Below are 27,135 nucleotides of genomic sequence, written 5' to 3' on the forward strand. Positions count from 1 at the left end.
GAGAGAGCATTTTGGCGTGACTCCAAATGGCACGAGATTCACGACGTGGGGTTTGCGTTAGTGCCGGCAATTGCCAGAAAAATTAATTGCGTAAGAAGTTTGGGTGGGAAATATCATCTTGAATTCACAATGAGAGGCGCTTTCCTTAATTCGATGCTCAAGAAGGTAGACTTTTTGGCACTAAAACCGTATTTTTTTATTCAGATAATTTCTTTTATTGAGAATTTTGTTTAATCCTTGATAATTATCTTAACCACTTTGTAATGTGAAAGGCATTTTACTGGTAACTTCCTAAATTCCTTCGTCACTTTTAATAAATTCATTTTAAAAAATGATTTTTTCTTTGAAAGAAAAAGAGGAAAAATTCCTGATAATGTGGCTGTAATTAGCACAGAAATCTTCATATCTTTTTAGGCTTAGGCATACGTTCAATTTATCAATAATTGAGAGATTTTTAAGCAAAAAAAATCATGATTATACTATAATGATGATTGATTTCGGAAAAAAAAATGAATGAGATAAAAAGAAATCAATCGATCCTGCCAGGAGTCGAACCTGGAATCTTCTGATCCGTAGTCAGACGCGTTATCCATTGCGCCACAGGACCATATAATCACTGTAGAGTTTTTCATATTTTGCCTTTTTTAGCTGACAAATTAAATTGATCTAACGATCATGAACTAATAAAAACAAATAATAAATCACAGTTGAGTTCACAAGAGTTGTTTCGATGTTATAGAGAGTGGTTTTTATTAATAAAGACTCTTTTGGTGATCTTCTATCCGTAAAATATTTTTTTAAATTTTAATGAAATTATCCCCAGTTTCCCCTATATTATTTTATAAATTATTTTAAATGAGAGATCTTGAAGAGGGACATTGTAATTAAAATGAATTCTTGAATAAATATAAAACTATTTTTTTTTCATGACAGATATTTTGAATGACCCTGTGTGTTTGCAATAAAATTGATTTTAGAATGATTTTCCAGCACATCAATTGAATAATTGATTAATTAAAAATTTTGATCTTTCACCAACAGATCTGTGCAGCTCGGAATGTTTACCCGAAGTGGAGATCTTTTCTCTGCTTGAGGAACAAATTCCAAAATATAAATTGAGAGCGGATTCCCTGACCCAATTTGGGGGATATGAAAATGAAGATTGGTTCATACCTTTTCCAACACTTCCCACGCCAGATGGTGGACTCTATCTGTCCAAGGACATGTGCCGTGAGACACTGAATTACTTTCGTGAGTACACGTTGTGACACTTTTTCTTTCTTTCTTTTATTATTATTCCATATTTATTCTACGTCAATTGATTTTATTGGATTGTTTTTGGGGGCGAAAAGAAAATCCATCACTGTAAAGTTTTTTTTTCCTAAAAAAAATGAGTGGGTCTTCTTGATTTCTCTTTTGAGGTCACTCGGGCAATTCTCGTACTAATCTTTATTACTTATTTGTACTTTATTATTTTATTAGGTAGGTACCTATCTCTCTTTTTTTGCACACACTGTCTACATTACAATTTTTCCATACATTTACAAATTAATATAAATTTAACGTTTGTAACGAGAAATGATCTTCAACTTGTCTTAATTTTTATTGACCACACTTCAAGAAGAAGAAAATATCTCCATTTGCATGCATTTCTCTCTAATTATGAGAGTTTATTGTTGGAAAAAAATATTTTATACATAAATACTCCTCCTTTTTCTTGCAAAAAAAATGCGAGAAAATTAAATGGAAAATCATCGCCGTGAAAAAGATAACATTACCTACCTATGTGTTTTTTTATTATTATATTTAATTAATTAAAACATTTCTCTTTGAGCTTTTCCCCAAATGTGGAAAAATTTAAATGTCTTCATTAAGTGGAAAATATGATGAGCGTATGAAAATAATAAATATAATTGGGGACTTCCTTTCTCTCTGACTACATTTTTTCGTGGCTTGTTGAACAATGTTTAACCACTTCAATGCATGATTGAGTCAGATAAGTGAGCAATATTACTTGCAAAAATGATTCATATCGTATACAGTAAACTCAAGATTTATGCCAAATCTTTGGAATTTCTGTCCATCCATCCAGGCGTCTTTTAGCTCTCTTTCACTCTATGTCAGCTATAGAGAGAATATTTTCATTCTACTTTTAGAAATTCATGTGGAGCTATCGTGTTCCTTCTTACACGAAATTGAAGAAATTGATTTTTCAGTCACATAATTTGCAAATTTGATTTTCTTCTTTTTAGTTATCATGCTTCTGTTGGCATTTTGTAGGGGGAAATGTCAACACTATTTTCCAAAGAAGTATATTTTTTTATCTCTAAAGGAAATTATTTTAGAATTCTGCTAAAATTAATATCTACTATTTGTCTTGCCTAATGAGAAATATTCTAAGACAAATAAATAATCCACAAATCAACATTAGTTTATCAAATGCTCTATCGTCTGACACTAAATAAATAATTTTCTTCACTTAAGCTTTCTTGAAGTATGGACAAACTGTTGTACAATACATTTGCTTTGAGGATCTATCCCTCTTGGGATGAATGAATGAAAATGAATTGCCAATCCGAAGTTGAATGAAGTACCTTTGTTGACTAAATTCAAAGAATTCTTAAAGGTTTTTGACATAAATGTTTATTATTTCAAGTGAATTAATCAATGAAATTATAATATCACCTTTCCCATAAACCTTTCATTGAGAAATGCGTGAAGTAAAATTAATTTCCTCCAACACATTTCGCACGTAAAACTTTATGTTATATTATGAACCTTGATTGAAGTCTTTAGGCCACATGTATTGATTATTTTGCGGTAGTTATGAATAAGAGTGACCACACAATTGACCCTTAACTTTACTACATATACAGAGAGTTTATTCACATCATGCGAAGGCTGATGGCTACAATATTCTCTCATATGGCTGTCTACAAAGCACTTTGATTATACAGTTTAACTCTTACATGTATTTTATTTATTCACAATTAAACTTCTTTCTTTCTCCCGCGCGAACATCAACAATGCTAATCAAAGTGTGACTGATAAAATAATTAAAATATATAGAGGAAAAATATTAATTTTAGAATAATATAATTATGATGGAGGGAAGAGATATGTATGAAAATATAATATTCAAACGGGATTTTTAAAATTTATTATGTCGGTATTTAAAAATTCTGGGAGCTTTCTCGAGATATATTTTCTAACATACTTTATTTTTGTAGAGAAATGACTTAAAAATATCTCCATGATAATTTCTTAGAATTAGTAAATTATCTTATTTTTTCTCTTCACTCAACACCTCCGTATCATTCACAATTGAATAGTTTTATTTGTGTACAAAGTGTTACACCTTGCGTGATTACCTGTTGTTTTTGATATGTATATAATTTTTTATTTTCTCGGTGCTTTTAGTTTGCTCGGCGTCTTAAAATGCAAGAGGAGAGTGGTGTCGTAATTGATTTTTGTATTTATTTATTCGCATTATTTCTTTGGGGTTGAATTGTAAAACACAAACAATTTTAGATATGAATGCAATGAGTTTCGGGGAGCCGCCAAAAAGTTATTAATTTTCATTTCTTTTAAAATTAATTTTTATGAAATAATATTTTCGTTTGGTGAGAAATCATTTAAAATTTTTAGAAGTATCTCTGACTATCCTTCAATTTATTTTAATGGCTAGGAATTAAATTAGGCGTCTGAGCAGCAACTAAATCTTAATTTTTAAACTCTTCGTGCATTAAATGTTAAATAATTATCGTAAAATTTTAAAATTAGACAAAAATATGAAAATCAGATTTTGAATTTCATTCAAACACCAAAAAAGTGAGTTTTCTTTCTATTCAATCTTATTCAAATACAGTGGGCCCCAGTACAACGACGGCTTGGTTGAACTACTCTCGCGCATTGAAAATAATGAGTGTGAAGAGTACATCCGAGTGGTCGTTGTACTGGGGTCCCACTGTATTAAAAAAAAAGAAAAGTTCTTTAGCAACTCTGACGGTCAGATAAATCATTAATTGAGCACTCTGCGAATTGTTCTAGCCTTTGATTGAATTTTTGCACATTTTCCTCTTCTAAGCCGCAGCATAGCTGTAGCAAAATGATAGGCGAAGAAGTTTATCTCTAATAAATTCATGCTTTTTTTTTCTCACCTCATGTTCTGTGACTAATCTATATTCGTGAGAGATAAAATTAGTGATGTTGCAAATCAATGTGAAATGAGGGAGAAATAAATAAGATAAATAAATAAAACTTGGAATGGAACTCTTCATTTTTACAACTATTTGAGGGCATGTTCTCCTTTTCACAAGCCCCATCATGCAATAATACAAAATTCACAAATTGTTTTGATTGCACCTTCCGCGAAAAAAATGCAGAGTTTTAATTTTTGTAAAAGAAAATGATTTATCTTTTGTTTGTTTCTCATTGAACTTGAGGAAAGAGGAGTTTTTTTTTACTTTTTGAAGAGAAGATTATCGCGAGAGTGAACCACTTGAAAAGAATTTAGTGACGCAAATTCTCTTTCATTTTATTTTTATTATTATTATTTTGGATCACACCAAAAATATTCGACACATCTAGTTTAAACTAGTAGAAGAGAGTGAGAGTGAAAGGAAAAAAGAAAATTAAATAGAAGCTTTAATGTATTAGAATTTTTCTCAGCACACAACGTTATTCTTAGGAAGTACCACCTGCAGTTTCTCAGCGGAATATAAAATTAGAACTTTTATTGTAAATTTATATCTCTACAAGACACTGTTTAACATTTTATTCTTTTATGACTCAAATTTGTTTCTTAAATGCGATTCACGCGATGATATTTTGAGGATTACAGAGAAGACTAACATTTAATTCTTGTTTGATTTTGAAGATAAAAGACATTCTCCTTATCTTTCTTATCAAAGCTCTTGTTAGAGCTTAGAATTTATTTATGACTTGTGTGCCATTTTTTCATTGCATTTTCTATTATCATTTTGTTAATTCGCTTCTGCAAATCAAAATCAATCTCTCGTTCAAAATTTTTTTTTTAATTCTCAAAAAAAAGAAAATAATGTCCAGCGACGTGTTGGTAAATTTTTTTTAACAACTTTCTATTTCAAAAAAAAAATTCTTTGCTTATTTTGTAAGAAAACAACACAATGACACCTTTCTCATTTGTTCATTAGCGAGTGGGAGGAGCCAAAGGTGCATTTATATTTTGAATATAACATTTCACTTGAATACCTCACGAAATTCTCTTTTGTGATCAATTTCAATATAATTTCAATTATTATTTCTTCTTAAATATCTTTCATGAATACCTCTAGTAATTCTTTTCATACATTACTGTATACTATGACCTACGCAAAATGAAAGCTTTTATGCTTTTACAATATTTTTTTCGTTCATTCCTGGGTGGAATGTTGAAAATGTATAAAATGCGTCACGTAAGTTTCTCTAAATAAACCATTAACTTGGCGGCAATCCATTCTCATTGCCAAATTATCACAAAAAATTGCAAAATTTTGCATTTAGTGTTTTTTTTATTTTGCGAATATATTTCAATTAGTAGATGTCCCCTCGGCTTTTCGCACTGCAGGAGCGACTTTGTGTCACCAGAAAGAAACGAAAAAAAAAAGATGAATGAATGGAGATATATTGTTGCGCAAAGGGTTTCCTTTGCCAAGGAAGTAGGACAGGAGCTTTTTAGCGGGAGAGACAGAGATGGAGAGAAAGGTCATAGGTCATTTGGGGATTTTTATTTTTACTACATTTCCAAAAGAAAATGCGGGTGTGTGAATGTAGTAATGGACCCATCTAGTGCCGATTCAGAGTGTTTGTCTGCTGACTTGAATTCTTATTTGGAATTGTGCCAATGTCCAGAGAAAACTTTTGGGAAGCTCAGCGATTTTTTTTGGCTTTCTTACTGCGTTCTTTCGGTGCGCTATCTTTACAATTTTGAAGGTTTTAAACTTTAGAACAGGATATCAGTTGTAATAAAATTTTATTGCAACTGCGATCTTGATTATGCGGATCCCGATATAGGTTCATTTTTTGGGTGATTTGTATTGTAGAGGGAGAGAAAGGGGCGTACAAATGTCGGTACGATTTATTTATTGCTGCATGTCCCAAAGCTATTTAGCAGTGATAAAAACTGCACGACGATAAGATTGTTTTTATTTATATAAAAAAAGTCCCTGGAAAATTAATCCATCAGAATTTTCTTAATTTTTTTCTGTGTCCGAAGAAATTATCACGTTTCATTTCTTTCTATCTGTAAGACATAAATATAGGTAGCTACTCAAATATGGCTTTACAATTTCATCAAGTCAAAAAAAGAATATAAATTTCGATGAAAGACGACGAAAGCTGTAGCCGTACTATGTGTTGGGTGTGAGAGGAGTTTTAATGTTAGTGGAAAGAAGGGAAAAGAAATAGAGGCGCGATTATCGAGTCTGAAAATACATTTTGTAGGCACTTGCGTTGTGGTGGTAGTATTGACTGAACCGCTGTGAGTGCCGGACGTACGTAACATGTTTGTTAATAATATTTAATAATTATTTATATATAGAGAGAGTCCAGTGCTTTTTATTTCATTCTTCGCTCCTTCGTACACGCGTCTCCCGAGAGACTTTTATGAGAAATTCTTTCAACACAAAGTGCCAGGAAAAATTTGGTATAAATTGAGGAAAAGTTTTATATGGGAAAAAGAGGTGCTACTCAGAAAAAAAATATGATGTAGTGAATCTTCTATGAAGATTTTTTTTAAAAGACAAAGGGTATGAAATGAGAAGTGTGATAAATGACAAAATTTGTATGTAATACAAGTGTGAGAGAAAAGAAAACGATAAATTATTATTTTTGTGTAATATTTATACACAAAATTTACACCAATATAAGCTATAACTGACGTGTCAAAAAGAAATTTTTTGTAATATGAAAATATGTAATTTTTCAACGTGAGTGCAATAATCGAGTTTTTCTTGTTTAATTTGAAGTGAATAAAAAAAGAAGTAGTATAACAGAAATATGTATATAAAATCTTGGGTGGGAGAGAAAGAAAATGAGAAGTTACAAATTGAAAGCACGAGTTCTTATTGCAAATAGTTAATAATAATAATTGCTGAAGAGAAAAAAAAGAGTTAAAGATCATTGAGAGATGAATTAATTGGAAAGATTGCAAGAGAAAAAATTCGTTAACATGATTAAAAGTAAATAAATATAAATTATTTGGTGTGATAAAGTGTGGCGAGACAGGAAAAATTAGTACCTTTCGCACACCGTATATTGTTGATTAATTTAATAATAATATGAGATAATTGCATTAAATATGTTTTTAATTCGATATAGAAGATGCGAAAGTAGTCAATTGGATTTTTAACTACAAATTCTACACGCCAGTTGAGCTGAAAGTTTTGAGAATAATTTTTAAATGTTTTTATTTATTTAATTTGTAAAAATTTCATATTAATTTTGTATCAAAGATCCACCTAATGGATTAATTGGGGATAATATTACCTATATATTGAGTTAGAAGAGTATAAATAGATTATTTTATTCGGCAAAAAAGTAGTCGTATGAGTACTTGAACTCAAGATATTAAGCTTCTGGATACGGAGCTTCGAGTGTTGTACTAAAATAAGTTCCATTTCATTCAATTTTATTACTAATTAAATGGGATCTTTCTTCAATAAAAAGTTGTAGAAGTGCAAAGTAGGTACTTTTCTCGAGAAAAATTACGATCTTAAATCATGTTTTAAAATTAATTAATGAAATGATCATTAGGTATTTGTTGTTTAAAACGTCACTAAAAAAAACAGTAATAATGTGACCTCCACAAAGATTATTATCTGTTTTATAGTATTTCTTGTCATTAATATTTTTTTTAAAAAGAAAAACATTACGAATCAAAAGAAAATTAAAAGATATAAAAAATTTACTAGTTTCTAAAAACTCAAAACTTCTAAAGCAACCTACCTATATGTTATAATAATTCTCATCAAAAAAGATAACGCCAGATGCTTCACATTGTGGAATTTTTTATGTTTAATGCAAATAAGAGTTGCATTAGATTATAATAAAATGAACTACTAAGGTGTTTAATTGAGGGAGCTCTTAGGGGAAAAATTAAGAGCATAAAAAATCACGCAATTTTTCGCTCAATATTTCTATTGGATGATTTTTTCTACAAGATCGTATTAATTATTTCACACAAGAACTCTTGCTTTGTGCTTATCTCAATTTTATTCTCTCTCACTGCCTTTCGTCACGTACCAATATCAATTTTTTTACCGGGTGGACTTTTTTTCTTGGTAAAGTTCATCTTATCAATAGATCGTGAATTGTTGAATTTTTTTCGTCAAACGCGAGAATAGTTTGAAAATAATTTTTGGTGGGAGTACACGTATAAAGAACATTGTCGTCGGGGGCTGCTGATGAGTGTGAAGGGAAAAAAGGATAACAAAGTGTGTGGGGAAAGTGTGCGCGTTTAAAAATAGCTCCACGCAGTGATGACGAATTTGTGTGACCGAGTCATTTGTAGAAGAAGAAAAGAATGGCAAGCAAACGGACAGGAAATGCCGTCAGCAAGGAATTTGTGGAGGAGACTGCAACTGTAGTTGATGCATCCATTAGTTCGCATATTGATCGTGGTGGGAGTTGCATTGGGGTGAGCAATTGTGCGGAGAATGACTACCGAGGTGGCTTATTGAGTGACTACACGGAGAGAGGTGGTCAAAGACGCAACAAAGAACCACCAACGACATCCATTCCATTTGATTCAAGTGGTGGCTTTGGTAATACCATCAAAGTCCTCACGAAGAGTATTTCTCGCGATGTAGACATCCCACCACCTACGACGTACCTTCACTCCATAAGTGAGGAATCAGATAGTCAAGCAGAGGATCTCACACCAATTCCCACAGAATTGGAATTGGAACTTGAGGCCATCGCGAGGATTCGTGAGCTCAGCAAGGAGGAGGATACCAAGAATCAATCACTTTGGGATTTTCTCAGTAATTTCTGTGCACACAGAGATTCCGTGGAGAAGGTAGACAATCCTGAGCAACAACAGCAGCAGCATTTAATCAGTGATCAGTGTGATAAAAAGGACTGTGAGGATATTCTGAAAACAGATGGAGAATATTCTCAAGATTATTTATACCACATTGCCAAAGAGCCCACTGGAAATCTCTATCTTCGTGTTATCAAGCATTTACGGGACAATAGAGGTAATTTTCTTCTCAACAATTCTCTTTTTTCTACAAATTGTTGAATCATTCATCATATTACATGGTGATAGCATTATGTTCAGAAATACTCAATAGAAAAGCTAAAATTAATTTATGGGATTTTTATGTTGTCCACGGAAGGCTTACTTTGTTAAAATTCCACTTGAAAACTTCTTGAGATGGATTAGAATATACCATGAACTCACTATTTTCTATTTTGATTAATCGTTTTATTACAATTTATTGATAAGATTTTAATAAAAATTTTATATTAAATTTTAAAAATGTCGTACTAGCATTTTCTCGATTTGGAACTTTCAAAAATATCCCAAGAATAAACAAAAGTTTCAAATCTTCTTCTTCTATATAATAAAGAAAGGTCTCTCTATAATTTCGTTCCTGTTCATCTATGCATTTCTACACCGTTGGTCCGATCGTAATGAAATTTGGTACAGAGACTACTGATACCAGGCGGTTTTTACCAACGAATAAATATTCCATTAAATCTATTTCAATTCATCACAAATCTTTTCTCTTTTAAAAATTTGCGCGAATCGCAAGAAATCCCCGCGAAGCGGGGCGAGGTAAATTGGAGCGAAGCGACAATTTACCTCGTTTGTGATAAAACTCCTAGAAAATCTAACAAAAATCTGGAGATTAGACCTCAAAATTCAAAATGTCGGACTTTTTTTTTTTAGGTTATCTGTTCAAAAATTTACAACGCTCCTTTATTTAAAAGGACGCTACTTAATCACTTTATTTATCAATAAATGGTTCTAATACAAAATGTTAGAATTCCATTCTAATCATATAGCTGGTACTTCTCACCATATCGTGCTCATTACGAAACATCTATTCTCCATTTTGGATGATTAGCGCTATCATATTACTCTTCTGCCTCATTTTTGTTGTATACAATGTCGATTAATTTTATGTGTAAATACTTATGGATCTGCATCAATGATAGTACTACATTCTGTACGCTAGAAAATGGAATTTAGATTAATTGACGAGAAAATATGATTTATTTTAGTCATTTTAGTATTTTTTTTTGTAGCCGATAACAATTTGTTTATGTAACATTTGTTTGTTTTTAGCACGTGTGCTTTTTATGTGTATTTATTAATCATTAGAATAGGAAATTGTTAAGTATTCTATTTTCCCAGTATTTCTTAGCGAAATAACATAAAAATAAGGGGAAATTAGGGAAAATAAAATGACATTCTCATTTAATTTGAGCACGTGAGCATTTTGTTTCTCCGATATTTCTCAACACTTTGAAATAACGGTCAATATGGAGTAAACTTTATGTTTCACTTGCGTGGGGGAAAGCATCGGAAATATCTTATGATACTCCATGGATTTTACAGTAAACATGCTTCAGTGGGATTCAGTTGAGAAATGTCAGTCGTCTCAAAAACACGCGAAAAAAAATTGTGTGAAAAAATCTGTCAATAAGGCCAATTTTTATCGGAAAATTGTGTTTATTTTATTGAAAACAAAAAGTCCAAAATGTTTATCAACTGCACGTAGTGAAAGTTAGTGCCTATATGTTGGGAAAGAGAGTTATTCATGATCTGAGGAGTTAGTCCCCAAGGAGGTAACCAAATTTAATTTTTAAATTATCAAAGGGCATTGTCAAAGACTCGAGAAAAGCGTAGTCATTTCCCGGAAAAGCGCTGGGAAATATATGAATTTTCACATTTTATGTCAAATCGGGTGAAAACTTTTTTGATTTTTTTCTTAATTTCTAGTTATTCTAGAAAATTCCTTTCTGTGCCATATGAAAGGTATTTAAAGGCCTAACAATATATATTTAAACCATTTTCCTACGGTGGAAAACTCGCGAGATTTTCCGGCATTGAACTTTTCTTTCGCTTCCCTTTTTTCCAGTATTGTACGTGACCAATTTTAATGTAGCGTATTTTGTAGCATTTTTAATTATCTTTCATTTGGTATAACACTTGCCGGGGAAATCCGCTGGGAAAACTCGCTACAGAATGATTTTCCAAAGTTAAGCACGTTTTCGCGTTGGCGAAAAAGAGATAGGCAATTTCCCCTCTTTGATGTTTCCAGAATGTTCTAAGAATTCCCCTGGAAAAAAATTGTCCATCTCTTTTTCTCCAACGCGAAAACCTGCTTAGCTTTGGAAAATCATTCTGTAGCGAGTTTTCCCAGCGGATTTCCCCGGCAAGTGTTATACCAAATGAAAGATAATTAAAAATGCTACAAAATACGCTACATTAAAATTGGTCACGTACAATACTGGAAAAAAGGGAAGCGAAAGAAAAGTTCAATGCCGGAAAATCTCGCGAGTTTTCCACCGTAGGAAAATGATTTAAATATATATTGTTAGGCCATTAAATAGCTTTCATATGACACAGAAAAGAATTTTCTAGAATAACTAGAAATTAAGAAAAAAATCAAAAAAGTTTTCACCCGATTTGACATAAAATGTGAAAATTCATATATTTCCCAGCGCTTTTCCGGGAAATGACTACGCTTTTCTCGAGTCTTTGACAATGCCCTTTGATAATTTAAAAATTAAATTTGGTTACCTCCTTGGGGACTAACTCCTCAGATCATGAATAGCTCTCTTTGTGGCTTCGGGGACAAAAAGGAAGGCTGTGTGCTTTGCAAGGGTTGAAAATATTTTTGCAAAAGAAAAATTCACTCAACTTTTTCACTGCTGAAGCTTTTTTTGCCTCTTTTCACCAGGTATTTTTGTTCATTTCTACAATGTATTTATGGTAATTGGTGTGCTGAATGTGCCTAATGATTTTTTGTGAGTTTTCTTTTCCGCTAAATTGCTGCTTTTTCGAAAAAATGAGACAGACACTCGTGTTTCAGTGTGATGGAAAAATGCTCCGATCACGGGACAACGCATTTTAACTTTTACGCAAAAGGTCTTTATGTATGAAATGACTTTTTTGCGTGTCTCAAAGGACCCCATGGAGAGTTAGAAGCTCTAAAAGGATAATTAAAGTTAATTCTGAATGTCCTAGAAGTCCCTTTTTACCTTTTGATTAAAGGTTAAAAGGATAATGTCATATGCGACAAAAGGATGTTATGCACAATGCACTGCACATGCTCATGATGAAAACAATGAAATATTTCAAAAATTAAAGGAACAGTAAAGTTTTTAATCTGTTATTGTATTTGAATCATTAGAATTACTCCAAATATGTAATTCTAAATTCTAAGTATTCTTATTAATTGTGCATAATATATTTTACTATAACAAGAGACATAAACACATTAGGTATTATTTGTAGTCTTAAGCAAATATTTGGCGGCTTTTCTTATTCCAATGGAAAATGGGAAGTTTCTTTTGGTAATTTTTAATTTATTATTCAATCTGCAAAATTTTCCATACAAAAACAAAAAATACTTCAGAACCTTATGACCTTTGAAGAATATTCTTTCTTTCCCCAGGTCTACGAAAATGCATTGAAAAATGAAATATTACCTCATTTCATATTAAGTGACCAAATACAAAATATTATAACGTCACAATTCAGTGACTCACATTAACTAAAATATACCTACTATATTTAAGTACCTATCTATAGTTTCCCTCACACAATAAATTAATCTAACAAAGCTCAATCGTTGGACAATATTTTCGATGGTCGCAGAAATATCTGTAATTAATTGCTAATCAATTTTTTGGAACTTTTATTTTCACGCTCTTCTATATAAATGAATGCCAAGAATTTTCACAGTATTTCAGTGCCAGATTAGCTGACTTGAAGGCATAAAAACAAGAAGAACAAACAGAAGATTCTTCAGATAGAGCGAAAAATAAAGAGTGAAAACTTGGCAAAAGAACCTCAATGTTAACATCAACGAAGAAAAAAAAACGTCTCAATTTTATGAGAATTTATTTGTCATTTTTCCATTCATGTTTTCCACATTTTCATGCAATTACCTTAAAAATATTTTCATCTTTTTAATTGGGGGTTGGGCAAAAAGCAAGAATATTTGCGTGACTTGCGAATAAAAAGACAATTATAACGCTGAGAGGTATTCTGTTTATTTCCTAAAAGAAGATGAAGAAAAATTCCTCCTTTGGCATAGAAAAGAAAAATTAGCAATAAAATATGCTGGTAAAACGCAGAAAAGGTTAAAGAATGTCGACAACTTTAATCACGTTCAATTCACTTTTCTCACACCTCACGGAGTTTTGCAAAAATACAATCTACGTCTGTTGATGAATAATCGAGTAGAACTTTCCTTTTTTTCTCTCTCTCCTATACTCTTATTTATTTTATTATACTTTGAAATTTAAATAGACTTTTTACCTTTATTTAATTCTATTTATTTATTTTTTGGTGATCCAGAAAGAAAATCATTTATTTGCAAATAATTTCATAAATATATCTTTTCATTGCTGCTATAGCGAAAAAAAAATCACTTTGAAAGTAAATTATTTCTTGCGAAAAATAATTTTGGCCTCCTCGTTAGATTGACTGAATCTACACACTACTCAACCGATTAATGTGCGCACATAAAGATAATTTAATCTCATTGGAATTTTAAAAGAAAAAATATTTATTTATTTTTGAATAAACGTTTAATTTGGGGAAAATATGCAAATATAATGCATGAGAGAGAAGCAAATAGAGATGAAAGAAGTAATAGATCTTTTGCGTTACTTACCTCAATTATTATTGGGTTGTTTCAGTTGAAAATCATCACATAAATGCAGGTAGATTTATTAGTTCTCCTTTCTCACTAAACTCACAAAATAATTACCCAGTGATAAGTTGAAGCTTTTGAGCTCCCATAAGTTGCCGTAAAAGAAGATTTTCAGGTTAAAGAAGGTATTTACATAAAACCTTTACCTTTTCGAATGTTTTAAGACACATATTGATTTTTTCTAAACAAATTTTCTGAGAAGGTATGAGAAGAGCAATAAAGTAACTAACTTTAGCTACCTATTAAATCTTATATATTGTTTATTATTTTTCTGAAGGTTAAAAGCAATGAAGAGTACATAAGTTTGTGTGGATTTCATCAAGACCTATATTTTTTTCAATTTTTTTTAAACTTTTTAATAGCAAAAAATTTAATAATATTCTTTTAAATACTTTCGGTTTATTTAAAGGCGTAAAACTTGACTCTCTGTCGTATTTTTCTTTTAGCGTAATTAACAGAGTACTGGGGTTTTATTCTTACAATCTTGAGTTCGAAACTCGTGTAAACAATTTTTTCTCAAAATTTTTTTACGCTTTTTAGTAGTTTTTCTTTCACTTGTTTGTATGTTTGCATTTTCTAACTATATTGCATGAATTTATTTATGATTTTTCGAATAAATGAAATTACCGAGTAATTTCTACAATTTTAAAGCAAAATAAAATAAAGACGTAAGAATTTAGGAAAAAATAATATGTTTAACACACTGACGACGGGTAAAATACTTCCCAAAGGTTTTTTACACGACATGTAACAATTAGTCACTGGCGTCCAGAAATGTTACCCGGTGGGACCATGGTGTTCTTATGTTCTTCGCACGTTATCAGAAAATATTTATTTGACACAATATTCAGTTATGTGTAACACAAATTTTTTTTTAATATAAAATTATCGCAAAGAAAACACAATTTAGTTTTCAAAAATCTTTGGACATATTTGGCATTTTTTCTCATGCCAACATAACCGCACTTTTATATTCATGTGGAAAAAAGTCAGATTTATGGGATAATTTCAGTGAAAATCTCTCAGACGAGTTTCCTTTTTGCTATTAAACATTATGAAGCATTTTTTTTATCACAAAAATTAAATTGAGGTTATGTAAGAGGAAAATTTTCTTTTCGTAAAATATATAACCTAAATCACCTGATGATAACGTCAACAAGCAGGTTGACTTTTTTATTCTAAAAATTCTGAAAACTTCATAATACATGTATTTAGCACATTTATACATGTGCTAAATACATTTAGCACATTTATACATGTATTTGTGACAGTGTGATTTAAAAAAATCTAGAATATTCTAAATTCTTAGTCTGTTATTTCTATTTCCTTCATAGGATAATAATATCCAGAATTATCATTATCTAGAATATTCTAGATAATTCCTTTTTCTTGTCACAACTAATTTGAAATCTTTTAAATGCTGATTTCAAATCATTTCATAAATTTAATAAATAATAGATTTATTAATCATATATGAACACCTTACGAGTCAGCAATCAAAATTGGCTGAAAAAATGTTGGAGAAGTTTTCCTACCGGGTAAATGTCAAACGCAAAAAGAGTGGCAAATTGTTACAGCGTACAGAATTGAGAACTGTCAGTGGACGCCGATGTGCGTCAAGCCGTCCAGGATGTGTTAAAAAAAAATGTTGAAATATTTTTGCACTGAAATGTAAAATCATTGAGAAGGAAATGATTTTTAAACTCACAGTGTGATTTTAATCTCGGGAAAATTTATTAGTAACGATTTTTGTGTTGTCGAGGGCAAAGTTTAAAATTAAAAAGGAATCTTTTTCGTGTTCATGTAATATATTTTTAGTAATGGAGCTTCTATCAATGACCTGATTGATTCTCTTTGCTTAAACAATTTGTATGTGCTCTTTCGTGTCTGATTTTCATCATGATGAGAGGGTGTGCAAAAAAAGAAGAAAATAATGGATAGAGAAAGAGTATTGCAAGTTGAACTCTGATGTTGAGGTGAGGTATTTGACTCAGTTAAGCGTGAGAATTACACGAAGTTGGATGGAGATTTCAGTGTCGTTTTATATGAGATAATTCACGTGATAGGTGAATGAGGAAGGGATCTCTCAAGTGAAGAGTTAATAAATATGAAGAAAACTCGACCATTATTGATGCTTTTTACATAATTTTTTTTCTGCTCTTTATTCTGCCGCAATATTTTTTCAAGGTGCTGTGCTTTTTGTGTATTTGTGCAATTTATTATATGTATAGAGATACCTTTTGGGTGGTATATTTTTCATTTTGAACACGCTTGATCGATATTTTCACAATTTTATTACATAAAAAAATGCCAGAGCAAGAAAAGAAAAGCATAAAAATTAGCGCTACTTTTTTTTCTTTCGTTTTCTTCTAAAACTTCTGCTGCTTGTTCTCTTTAAGAAAAAAAAGATTGTTTAAAAGAAATTATTTTTTATGTGAAAAGTTGATGGTGTGGAGGAAGAACATTAAGTTATAGCACAGAAGAAGAAGTACCTAATATTGCCGTGTCGTGGATAAATCATTTCTGTGTGATCGGTGGGAGGATGAGTGATGAAGATGAAGACTGTCATGTTGATGATGAGGAAGAGGACATAAATTTCCGTTGGATGACGGAGAGACCAAGAAAAGCAGTGAATGGTGAAGGAATGGCCATTTCACTTAATGAAGAATTAGCGGAATCACTTGCGGAATGTGATTCAGGTGCAAATTTTGGCATATCAAAGAATTGTGAGACAATTCGTCGTGGTAGAAGTAGAAAATTACGGAGTAGTGTCTTCCAATGTGCACACAATGAACCATCATCGATGTCGCGTGAAAATTCTTATGCCACACGTTGCGAAGGGAGCAACGGTGAAGACTGTAACAGTACAAAAAATATCTGCCATGAAGAAACACTCGGATCATTCAATCGGGAATTTGTTGATGAACTTAAGGAATCATTTTTCCTCACAGATCCCGAGTGTGAGCAACTTTTTACAAAAGGTTAGAAAAAGACTCTGCAAAGAGAGAGGAAAGCTTTTCCCATTATTGGAATTTCTCTGTATAACTTGTTTTTAGTACCCTATACCTCTTCTATACACCTTCTTCCTATTTTTTTTTCACCTCATGACGTTTATCTCGTTTTATTTTCACATTCTCTTGTTTTCCTTCGTCTGTTGATTGAGAATATTTACACAATTTTTGTTGACCTTCTCTGTTAAGGCTTCTTCTTGCACCTTCAGTGGAGTTCGATCCACGAAAAACGACAAGAATGATGAAAAACTCAGCGGATGCTACGAGTTGGAATGAAAGTTTGTTGTTTTTTTTAATAATTTTTCTTTAATTTTCTTCTCTAGATGGCTTATTTTGGTCAATTTTTAATTGATTTAATACGTTGTACATTGATTTGTATTGCTCATCATTTAGAACAATTGTTAAGAACATCAGTTTCTCATACCCATTTCCGCCGGTTCGATTCCCACAAATACATTAATTAATTTTTTTTCTTTCTTTTTCACTTTTAAATTTATAAAATACAACGAATAAAAGATCCAACTGGCGGTATATGGCAAAGAAAACAGTACATACTATAAGAAAACCTTTAGGGTGAATGGGAATCAAAATGAAACAAATAAAAAGTCATTGGCATTGCTTGGCATTTAAGTACCGTCCGCGCCAGCACTATACTAAAGTGAGAAACATGAGAAAAGTGCACAAAGTGCTTTTTATTTAAATTTAAAATTCTTTTAATAGACTATTAAATGAGATTAAAGCTGTGACTATATGTGTGAGAGATGCTCGCATTTGAGAATTGTAAGTTAATTTGCACGTGAGATTCTCTCAATTGTTACGTAACATCACAATTCTTAACGTTTGTAGAGAATCAGTCAAATCTACCCGTCAATTGTTTTGTTAAATTATCTCACTTTAAACTCCTCTTTTCACATGCCATTCATATATATTTTTCTTTCTCTTCTTTTCATTCATTAATAAATAAAAAGAGGTGTATGAATTTCTTGTATGTAAAAGGTGCTTTTAGCATAATTTGCGCAGGCGAGAAAGAAATTCATACTCCTCAATATACTTAAAGTTTTGACCTAGTAAAATGAAATATTTCTTAAGGAATTTCGCAATACAATATCTCGCAGTTTCTTTATTTTTCATTTCCCCGCACTTTAGGGATTTTTATTCAATTTTTTAATGTTGAATCTTCATGGAAAAAAATGGATTAGAATCTTAAGGTTCTCGCGCAATGGGTTTTTGTTGCACATAATTTATTATATTGCTTGAAGTCTTACTTTAGTCAAATAAATTGCAAAACATTGTGAAAACCTTCACGGAGAGAGATGTTCGTTCATGTTTACAAGTTTATTAACCCATTGATGTCTGAAGTTGAAGGAAAAGTATAGAAAAAAAATTTTATTAAAATTTGGGTATTTTATTTTGATAATAAAGCTTTTTTTTAATGGAGCTTTTTCACTTTTGTTCATGATAAATTAAGAAGCATAAGAAATCCGAGAAAAGAATTTAAATTTTTTATCGCTCATTGTACATTTGCTTTACGCGCATATGCTTCTCATGCAAATGTTTCATGGATTACAAAGTAATAAAAATACCCTAATGCAATGAAAAAAAAAACAGGCAAAGCTAATGTGGGTTAACAATGCATTAAATGTATAGAAAGATTTTCATGGTTAATCTTGTTCGCTCATTTTTTTTCTATGGAACAGTGATGTCATTTATCTCTCTGAATGCCTCACAGTTTGATATATAATTCCCCACTCAAAAAAAAAAAAAACTAAAAGTCAACCAACTTCTCCACATGCTTCTCATACTAAAATCTTCTCAAGTGATAAGAGGAGACATTTTTAGATTGAGAGATAACATTTTTATACTAGACATAGACTTTGTAATTCACGAGGAATTGAGAAGAGTGTGTCGTGGATGTTTTTTTTATTTCTAAGTGCGGGTAAAAGGCTGAAAATTCTCTCGGGAGCCGGTTCAAAAAAAAAATGCACGCACCGCACACAGAAAGTTCGTGCTAAAATAATTCACTCCATTCAGGCTGACTCATTTCCAATTTTAAAGGCATAACACACAGTTCAATGTGAAAAGACGACGAGACATTATAACGAGCACTAAGTGATTGAAAAGAAGAATATTATAGAAAATGTCGATTTATTTAGATACTTCTTAATGAGATTTGCTAATCTCGAGTGAATTGTTTTTTCTTGAAGATCTTTACAGTGTGGGGAGAATCTTGTGATTAGTACGAGTGTTTAGTTGTTCACTCAGTGATGGTCTCTGTTTGAAATTTTGTGAAACTTTTGATATCTCTAGAGCTCTCTGTGAATTGAAGATAGTTTGTCTGACTTTATTCTTCGAACAAATAAAAAATTTTCCACATGAATAAAATGTGAAAATATTGTGAAAATATTTGAGAAAATATAACTGATATACGCGGTGGATGTTATATAATTAAACATTTTAGCTCACCATGTAGGCAGTGTTTCCATGAGAATTCAGAGAGAAGTGGTGTTCATGTAGTTTTATGGAGGAAAGAAGGGGGTCAGAGAGGTGATTTTCCATGGTGGGGTAAAAAAAACTCCTTCGTGGGAGTTTGCGCAGAGAGAAGGATCTATAAAATCCTGCATATTGGTGAAAAATATTGAGTTTACGTCACATTTTTTCGGGGATTTTGCTATCTGAGTGAAAATTGAGACAATTTTTGGTGAATTTTTGCTCAAAAATATTCATTTTGTGATTATTTATCGTTCTCTGGCAAAAGGATGTGATTTAGTGAATAAGGAGGGGATTTAATTGACTCAAGAGGACCTCAATTTAGCATTTCACATGCCAGACAGATATTCCCTTGAGGAGGAAGATAAAGAGGTTTTTCTTTTCTTCCTTTTTGTTTGTTAACACTAATAAACTAATTACTTTAATTCTATTTTTGATAGTTTTCCCTTGAAATGTAAAAAAAAAGAATAATTTTAATTAAAAAAAAATTGTATAAATTTGTCTTTTTTGCAGTTCTTTCGGGTAACCGTGTTAGCCAAATGAGCCGCACATATGACGATATTGATGCCATTACGGGTTTGCTGGAAGAAAAGCAAAAGGATCTAGAGTTGACGGTGCACATTGGTAATCAATTGCTTGCACAGAATAATCGCTTGGAGTCCCGTGTGACCGAATTGGAGACCGAGGTGAAGGCAGCTAATGAGAATTTAGCACAACTTACACATGAATTGCATCAAAAAAATGAACTATTGGCTGTCCTTACGAATGATGGGGATGAGTGTGGAAGTGAAAATGCATCACCGTGTGCGGCAAAATCCATAAATTTTGACTTGCTGCAGAAAAAAATTCACACACTCGAAGAGGAAAATCGTCAGTTGCGCATGGAGACGGCGGAGATTGCAAGGGAATTTGATGAGGCGGAAGAGCAAGAGAGGCGCCTTGTGGAGGACATAACGAAGCAATTGTCGAGCACAAATACCCAATTTGAGGGTGTTAATCTCGAATTGGAGCGCTACAAGGAGGAGAATCGGTTGCAACATGAGCAAATTATTAATTTACAAGCACGCCTTGCTGAGGCTGAAATGCGACTACATCAGATTACCACGGAGAATGAGGAGCACGCATCACTTTTGTGTATAACGAAGGAGAATCAGAATCTTCTGGCTGGTGAATTGGCAGAGTACAAAATGCGCTACCAGGAGGTTCTGGCACTCCTCCATGAGACACAGGAGCAACTCAAGAAGGTGCAAAAGCGTGGACATCCAACTGTTCGGAGTTCCCTTATTCCTGGCTTGGGAATACCTCAGGTAAATATGTAATCATATTCTCCTGCAAAAAAAGGAAGCCTTCTTAAACCAGAGGTCAGACACTAAAAAAAAACATTTTTCTTGCAATTCTCTAGGTGGATTCCCTGCAATCGGAACTAATGGAGTCATCCCTGTATTCAGATAATAGTCTTGATTCAGGAATTGCTTCCGAGCGTGGTGGTACAGCTGGTGGTACAACGCCAGTGTTTAAGAAAGTGTTTGAAACAGTAAAATGCGCCTCAAAGGGTAGCCCAAGTCAAGATACATCAAGTACTGTTTCAAATTTGGGTGCAATGTCAATAACATCCCTCACGTCACAACCACGAATGTCGTCATTCGCGAGTGTGTCGACGGTACCAAAGACAAGTCGCTCAACAACGCTCAATAATCCCATCTATGCGGCCTATCCGACGTATGATAGTTCAATGGGTGCAAAAACTCAATCACGTGAAAGTCTCATTTCGGACTCGGATGAGAGTTATCCCGCCCCATCGGGAGCTGGTGTTCCTGGTGTACCAGGTGCTAAAGATCTGGAAGCAGCACTTAAACGTCTAACACCATCTGAGGTGCTGGCAAGACGTGCAATGCTTTCACATGCACCAGCAGGTACGTACAGCTATGATGAAATGGGTTCGGGTGTTCCGCTGGGCTATCGGACACCGGATAGTATAATGAGCACCGGATCATCGGGACTTTCACTGCATCATCCCACGTGGCGTATCCCGGAAAAGTTGAAAATTGTTAAACCCATGGAAGGATCCCAAACGCTACATCATTGGTCGAGATTGGCAACACCCACACTCAGTGGTCTCCTAGAGGATAGACCTGGTGTCAAAATTCGCGGTGGAAGGGAACTCGATGAACTTGGTTTGCAGGTTTGTTTCTTTTCTATTCGTTTTTTTTTTCTATTCTCCCCTTTTCCCATCTCAAATTAAACTATTAATTGGATTGATGAAGATTATTGTGAGCTCAAATTGCGGAACTTTAGAAGCTTCCACCGTCTAGACGATGGTGTGTGTGTGTGTGTGAAAAAAAAGAAATTAAGAACGTTCAGCTTATATAATCAATAAAAAAGAGTATTTTAGTACCTAGAGCTTCCTTAATGGTTTGCAATAAATAGTTTATTTGTTCATTACAAAGATCAGTTCAGTGTTAATTTTATTTAGAAAGAAATGCATAGATGAGGAAATAATGAGTTTTTTTAGATTGTTGTGAATCATTTGGAAGAAATAAACCGAGCGAGTTTCGATCCCGTGAAGTTTGCAACGAAAGCAGTGAACTTTAAACCACTTGGCAAATAGACAGAAATTTTGGAAATAGAAACGATGTAAAATCACGCAGTAGCAATGATTGATAATTTTTGATTATTTGAGGAAATAATAAAGATAAATGATAGTTAATTCCTCAACTAATTGAACGCTAATGAATTTTAGAGTAGTCTTCCATTAAAATAAATTCCCAAAAATATGCCACAATATCCAGAAATATACTTTAGAAAATCTCTTTATGCTTTTCCTCAGCTTGAAGTGCGTTTTATATTGAAATTTTAAATTGATATTAAAGTATTTTTCACTTGATGATTAAACATCAAATATTACGATTATTATTATTGCAATTGCACGGAAGAAATTACAATTTCCACATGTTTGGCTCAAGTTAATTCTTCAATCGATTTAGAAAAGTAATTTCAAACATCATTGCAGCTGAAGCACCAAAATTATTGCAATTAAATACAATTTTCCGGATTGAGAATTTCAAAAGAGGGGGGAGAATGGTTAATTAATAAAATGATCAAGAGAGTGATAAAGTTGCAATTGAGCGCAATTGTTCTCGCGTTGTCTGGATGCATTTAAATTCACACAGTCTGGTGGAAATGCAGATTGTATCTTTATGAGTTTGTTTTTTTAATGCGTTTCCAGACATATTCGCTATCGGATGTGGAGGAAGACGCCGAGGAGCATCCTGGCAAGAGATTCCAACCATCAGGGTGTATTTATACATTTACAAATAGTACAGTAATGCACCCGGAGGATGGTACATCGGTGAGCTTCAGTATGCCACAGTCCCAGATGACGTCTCAGGTGGCATCGGAGTGCAATTCACGGCAATCAACAGCACCCCCAACGCCACGGCATGGACTTTCACGGAGAAATTCATGTTCGACATTCTCCGTGAATTTGGGCTTGGCATCCATGCTCAATGAACGTGGAATAAAGGCAGTGACCCCGAGTGCCCTCAACACACCTGCTGGCCCCAATTTCTCCCCCACAGTGACTCCTTGCAATAGTCCAGGTGAGTGTGTGTTTGCTTTTGTATTTCCTTCTTGCTTTTTTGGGGCCAAAATAGCTTTTTTTATATATATTTTGGCATAAATTTTCACTGTTAAATGTGTGAAAGGAACAGAGTAGTATAGTCACGCTATATGGATCAATACACCACACTCAGAGAGAAGATAGTCTCTTTATCTTTCACATTGCAGCGGAAGGGAAGTTTTTTTTGTTGTAGTATAGTACCTACCTTTAATGGGAATTTCATGCAAAAATAAAATATTTATTCTTACAAATAGTCCATTTTCATGCCACAATAAATCCACAAAAAAAAAGAATCTTATGTTATAGCAGGAGGTAATAGAGAAACTTACAAACATATTGTAGAATGAAGAGAATTCTAATTCAAAAATTCCTTCGGTACTTTTAAGTTATTTGTTAACTAACCAACAGAAAAATTTTTCCCATTTATCTTAATAAATTATATCAGATGTATTAGTAATGAGCATCTTTGGCATACCTGCCATGCTCTCTTTTGTAGCATACTTTTCTTCTTTTATTTCTTTTAATTGAATTACAAAAATTGCCCCAAATTGCATGGAAAATATACAGAGTGGAAGAAAATTTGGAAAAATCAGTCATATGTGGAGAAATGTTTGATAAAAAAAATTAAAATTCAATTTTAGAGTGATATAATTTCTGAAGGTATTCTAAATTAGCAGGAGAAATTCATTATTTATTGTCTAAATTTTTGCATTAAAAATTTTAGGGTCTCAATGAATTATTTAATTTTTTACTGCAGCATTAAATTTCTGTTTCTCTCTTTATTGTTTCAACAATGCAAAAGAAATCAAAATTTTAAATAAGATTAATTATTCGATTAAGCAAAAAAAAAACATCTAAGATCTTAATACCTATATAAAGCTGAAAAGTTTGTCTGTATGTGGCACATGAACTCCTCCGAAACGGCTGGGCCGATCTTGATGAAATTTGGTATGGGGGTAGAGGGGGTCAATACGAGTTGCAACCAACGCCCCAACCCCCCTTTATAGCGCCCCCACAGAAAAATTGATTTTTTCCCATTTTCTACCTGCTGAAGGGTCAGATAACGGGATTTTTTTATTTTTAGAATTTCTCGAGGTACCGTATTATTCATCCCCCCTATTAATATACGCCCCCCTTTTATAGCTTAAAATGGTGATTGCTCACACGTGATTGGGGGCTCGGGTTGACTAGTTTATAAATAAAATTTTCTTTTTTTTTTTAATTATAAAATTTGCAGAAGGATCTCCAACGCGTTCAATGTCACCAGATCCGTCCTTTACGGGTTTCCTGTCGTCGGGTGCTGACATACTGCGACGTAAACTCATTGGGCATGATCCACAGCCAACGGTGGAGCGTCCATCGAGGATGAGTGCACACAATAAAATCACACTGTCACGCCTCGAACGACGTGCATTGCGTTCAATTAAGCTGCTTGAGAAGGTGGAAGGTCTTGGATTGGATAGTGTTGTTGGTGGTGGTACTGCACACGCTGTGCGTGGTATAAGTCCCCTGGCAGTCCATGGAACGGCAACATCACTCTATCATTCACGATCACGCAATGCAAGCCCAATGGCTCAGCTTACAAGCTTGAAGAATTTGCCAGGGAGTAGTGGAAGCAGCAGCATCAGCCAGAGGGAGGGTGTTGTGTTGAGCAATGATGCTATTAAGGCGATTCTCATGAAGAATTCAACAGCACGAGATTCGGGTGAAGGGAGTAGCAGTGCGGGAACGTCGAGTGTTGATGACACAATGGGTGATCGATCGGATGTGTCTGATGGGGCAGGTACAATGGGGGTACCAGCAAGACCGGGTACGGGTGCTATTGAGACGCGTGTAAAGCAGATGCAGCGTCAAAAGTCACGAAGAAGTCTCATGAGTGCTGCTGGTGGGGGACAGAGGCCAGATTTGGGGACAGTTGGCTCGTCATCTGGGGCACGGATGCGAAGAGATTTGGGGAGTGTGGGGAAGAAGGAGCCAGTAGTGGCGGAAGAACAGAAACAAGCAGCTTCACAGGGTTTTGTCGGGACGATCAGTTCGCTACTATTTGGCCGGAAGGGTGGACTCCTGTAATTTTATGGGACGCGGCGACGAGGTAAGGAGGCAGTCACGCACGAGGCTGTGTTTCACTGTAATCACATTTTTTTTCTCTGAGCTGGAAAATTTCTTTTTTGAGCAGTGAAAATGCTTTTTTTCTGTTACATTTTCTTACGCAACATTCCCCAATGGTTTCTAATGGAATGTTGCAAAATTGCAAAGTGGGACGGTTTTTTAGGGGAGAAGTGGGTGAGATTGTTAAAAAAAAACAAACATCACATTTTTTTTTCAAAAAATTCAAAATATCTTTAAAGAATCAATTAAACAGAATAATTAAAAAAAAATTAAACATATTTTGAGAGTTGTTGAAAGAAAACGCCCCAAGAAGCATTTTCATTGCTCAAACAGCTCTTGTAGTTTTTTTTTTTTTAATTTATTTTCTTCCTAAAAGAACTTCAGTTTTACAATGTATAGCCCCTCCTCCTCCCAGAAAAAAAGCAGAAATTTCGTTGTATTCTTTCCTAGAAAGTGGTTGAATCGTAAAATGGTCATTTGATGGAAAGTGTGTGAAGGATTGTACTTTTTTCTCAGGTCTTACTGTGTAGGCGTTTATTTAATTTTTTTTTTTAACTTATCGTAGATTTACATTCCAGCTTATTTTTTCATTTATTTTTTCCTTTTCATTAGATTTAGAATTTTGTGTTTTTTTGTGTATTTCTTTTCATGAGTTAAAAAGAAAAAAAGTAAGAAAAGAGAATATTTTGAAGGATTTAAGGACCATTTTATGATCAACTTTGCTTGATTTGTATTCAGTGTATGCTAATATTTAGCTTTTTGTGGTTCTTTTATTTTTAGTTTCTTTGATCATCGAAATATATTGTTTAAAATAGTGAGAAGGCGCATAAAATGCAAAAGAAATTTTACAATTAGCGCCAAAAAAAAGAAAGAAAAGTGCTTTAGAGACCTCCTCGTTAAATTTTTTATTTGCAAAAATTTAAGAAAAAAAAACAGCGCAGTGTTGAAGAATTATAAAACCAAAAAAAGTAGAAATCCACAATGGATAGAAAATCTGTTGAAAAGAATAATAAACAATTTATATTTGCAATGCAGGAAGAGATGGAATGAAGAAGAGAAAAGAATTATTAAAAAGAAGAAAACATAATTCATTACATAACAAAGTGAAAAAAAGTATAATAGAAAGTAAGAAAAAAAGTTGTTAGTAAAGTCTTCAGAACATGCAAAAAGCAAGTTCTGGCGACTTTAGAATTTCTTCAAAATAATCTTTATCAGGATGAGAGAAAGAATTATTCGAAAGGACACAAGAATCAGTTTTTTTTAATTGTAGAAAAGGATTTTTTTTTTGCTTCCCTTTCTCAAATGAATGTGATTTAAAGAGAGAAAAAAAGAGAAAGAACTCTACTTTGAGCAATGTTTTCTTTTTAATTTATAAATGACTTTACAATGACTGTAGTATTTTCTTTTTTTTTTTTAGTAAAATTATTATACAATGACTTTAATTTCTCCTTCAGCAAGAGATTTTTTTGTGTAAAAAAAAATTGTAAAAAATATTCCTCAGAAAAATTTTTTTAAGATGAATTAATAATTGAGTGGACCGAAATTGCGTTTATTTAAAGAAAAAAATTGTCGTCTTTTATTTATTATAAATATTTTTGTATAATATTGCTGAAAGGAGAAATGTGTATAAGGAAATGAGCAAGAAAAGAGAGAGTTCTGAAGTTATTTTGTGAGAAGATAAATAGACATTGTATGAAATATATCGTTATTTTGAAATAAATGATAGCTTAAGTAATAAATCTAAATTGAGAGTGTTTTTTATTTGGGTAATAATTATGCTTAATTTCTACCAAAAAGTAGCTAATTTGTGCATTCCAGCGACGTTATGGATGACAAATTGTCTTTCTTCAGGCTTCAAAATTTAAACAAAATGAATGAAATCTTCTAAATTGTCTAAATTATTTTCTAAAGGCGTCTATATATTTCAATTTTCTAAAGAAAACTGAATTTTTAACTGAGAAATTAATTTTCCACAAAAAAAAATTTAAAA

At 32.8% G+C, this 27,135-nt stretch overlaps 1 protein-coding gene and 1 non-coding gene across 13 annotated transcripts in view; one reads left to right on the plus strand and one right to left on the minus strand.

Moving 5' to 3' along the window:
• Nucleotides 1–26,890, plus strand: part of LOC129793448 (trafficking kinesin-binding protein milt) — a 28,865-nt gene extending 1,975 nt beyond the window's left edge. The window contains exons 1-7 of one of the 12 annotated variants that reach the window (XM_055833454.1): nt 4,229–7,035; nt 8,323–9,218; nt 19,931–20,724; nt 20,820–21,599; nt 22,644–23,016; nt 24,274–25,128; nt 25,926–26,890. In XM_055833454.1, coding sequence (XP_055689429.1) covers nt 8,543–9,218; nt 19,931–20,724; nt 20,820–21,599; nt 22,644–23,016; nt 24,274–25,106 — 3,456 coding nt within the window. In that variant the 5' untranslated portion in view covers nt 4,229–7,035; nt 8,323–8,542 and the 3' untranslated portion in view covers nt 25,107–25,128; nt 25,926–26,890. Of the gene's footprint in view, nt 1–1,041; nt 1,252–4,228; nt 7,036–8,306; nt 9,219–11,814; nt 11,937–16,847; nt 16,901–19,930; nt 20,725–20,819; nt 21,600–22,643; nt 23,017–24,273 lie in introns of those variants that run through there. The other 11 variants (XR_008750917.1, XM_055833453.1, XR_008750919.1 and 8 more) reach the window with 11 other exon arrangements.
• On the minus strand, nt 535–607 carry Trnar-acg (transfer RNA arginine (anticodon ACG)). Its single transcript has one exon. It is a non-coding gene; the product is annotated as a tRNA-Arg (tRNA).
• Nucleotides 26,891–27,135: the final 245 nt, after the last annotated feature.

The sequence above is a fragment of the Lutzomyia longipalpis genome, chromosome 3 (genome assembly GCF_024334085.1).
Source record: "Lutzomyia longipalpis isolate SR_M1_2022 chromosome 3, ASM2433408v1".
Taxonomy (NCBI): domain Eukaryota; kingdom Metazoa; phylum Arthropoda; class Insecta; order Diptera; family Psychodidae; genus Lutzomyia; species Lutzomyia longipalpis.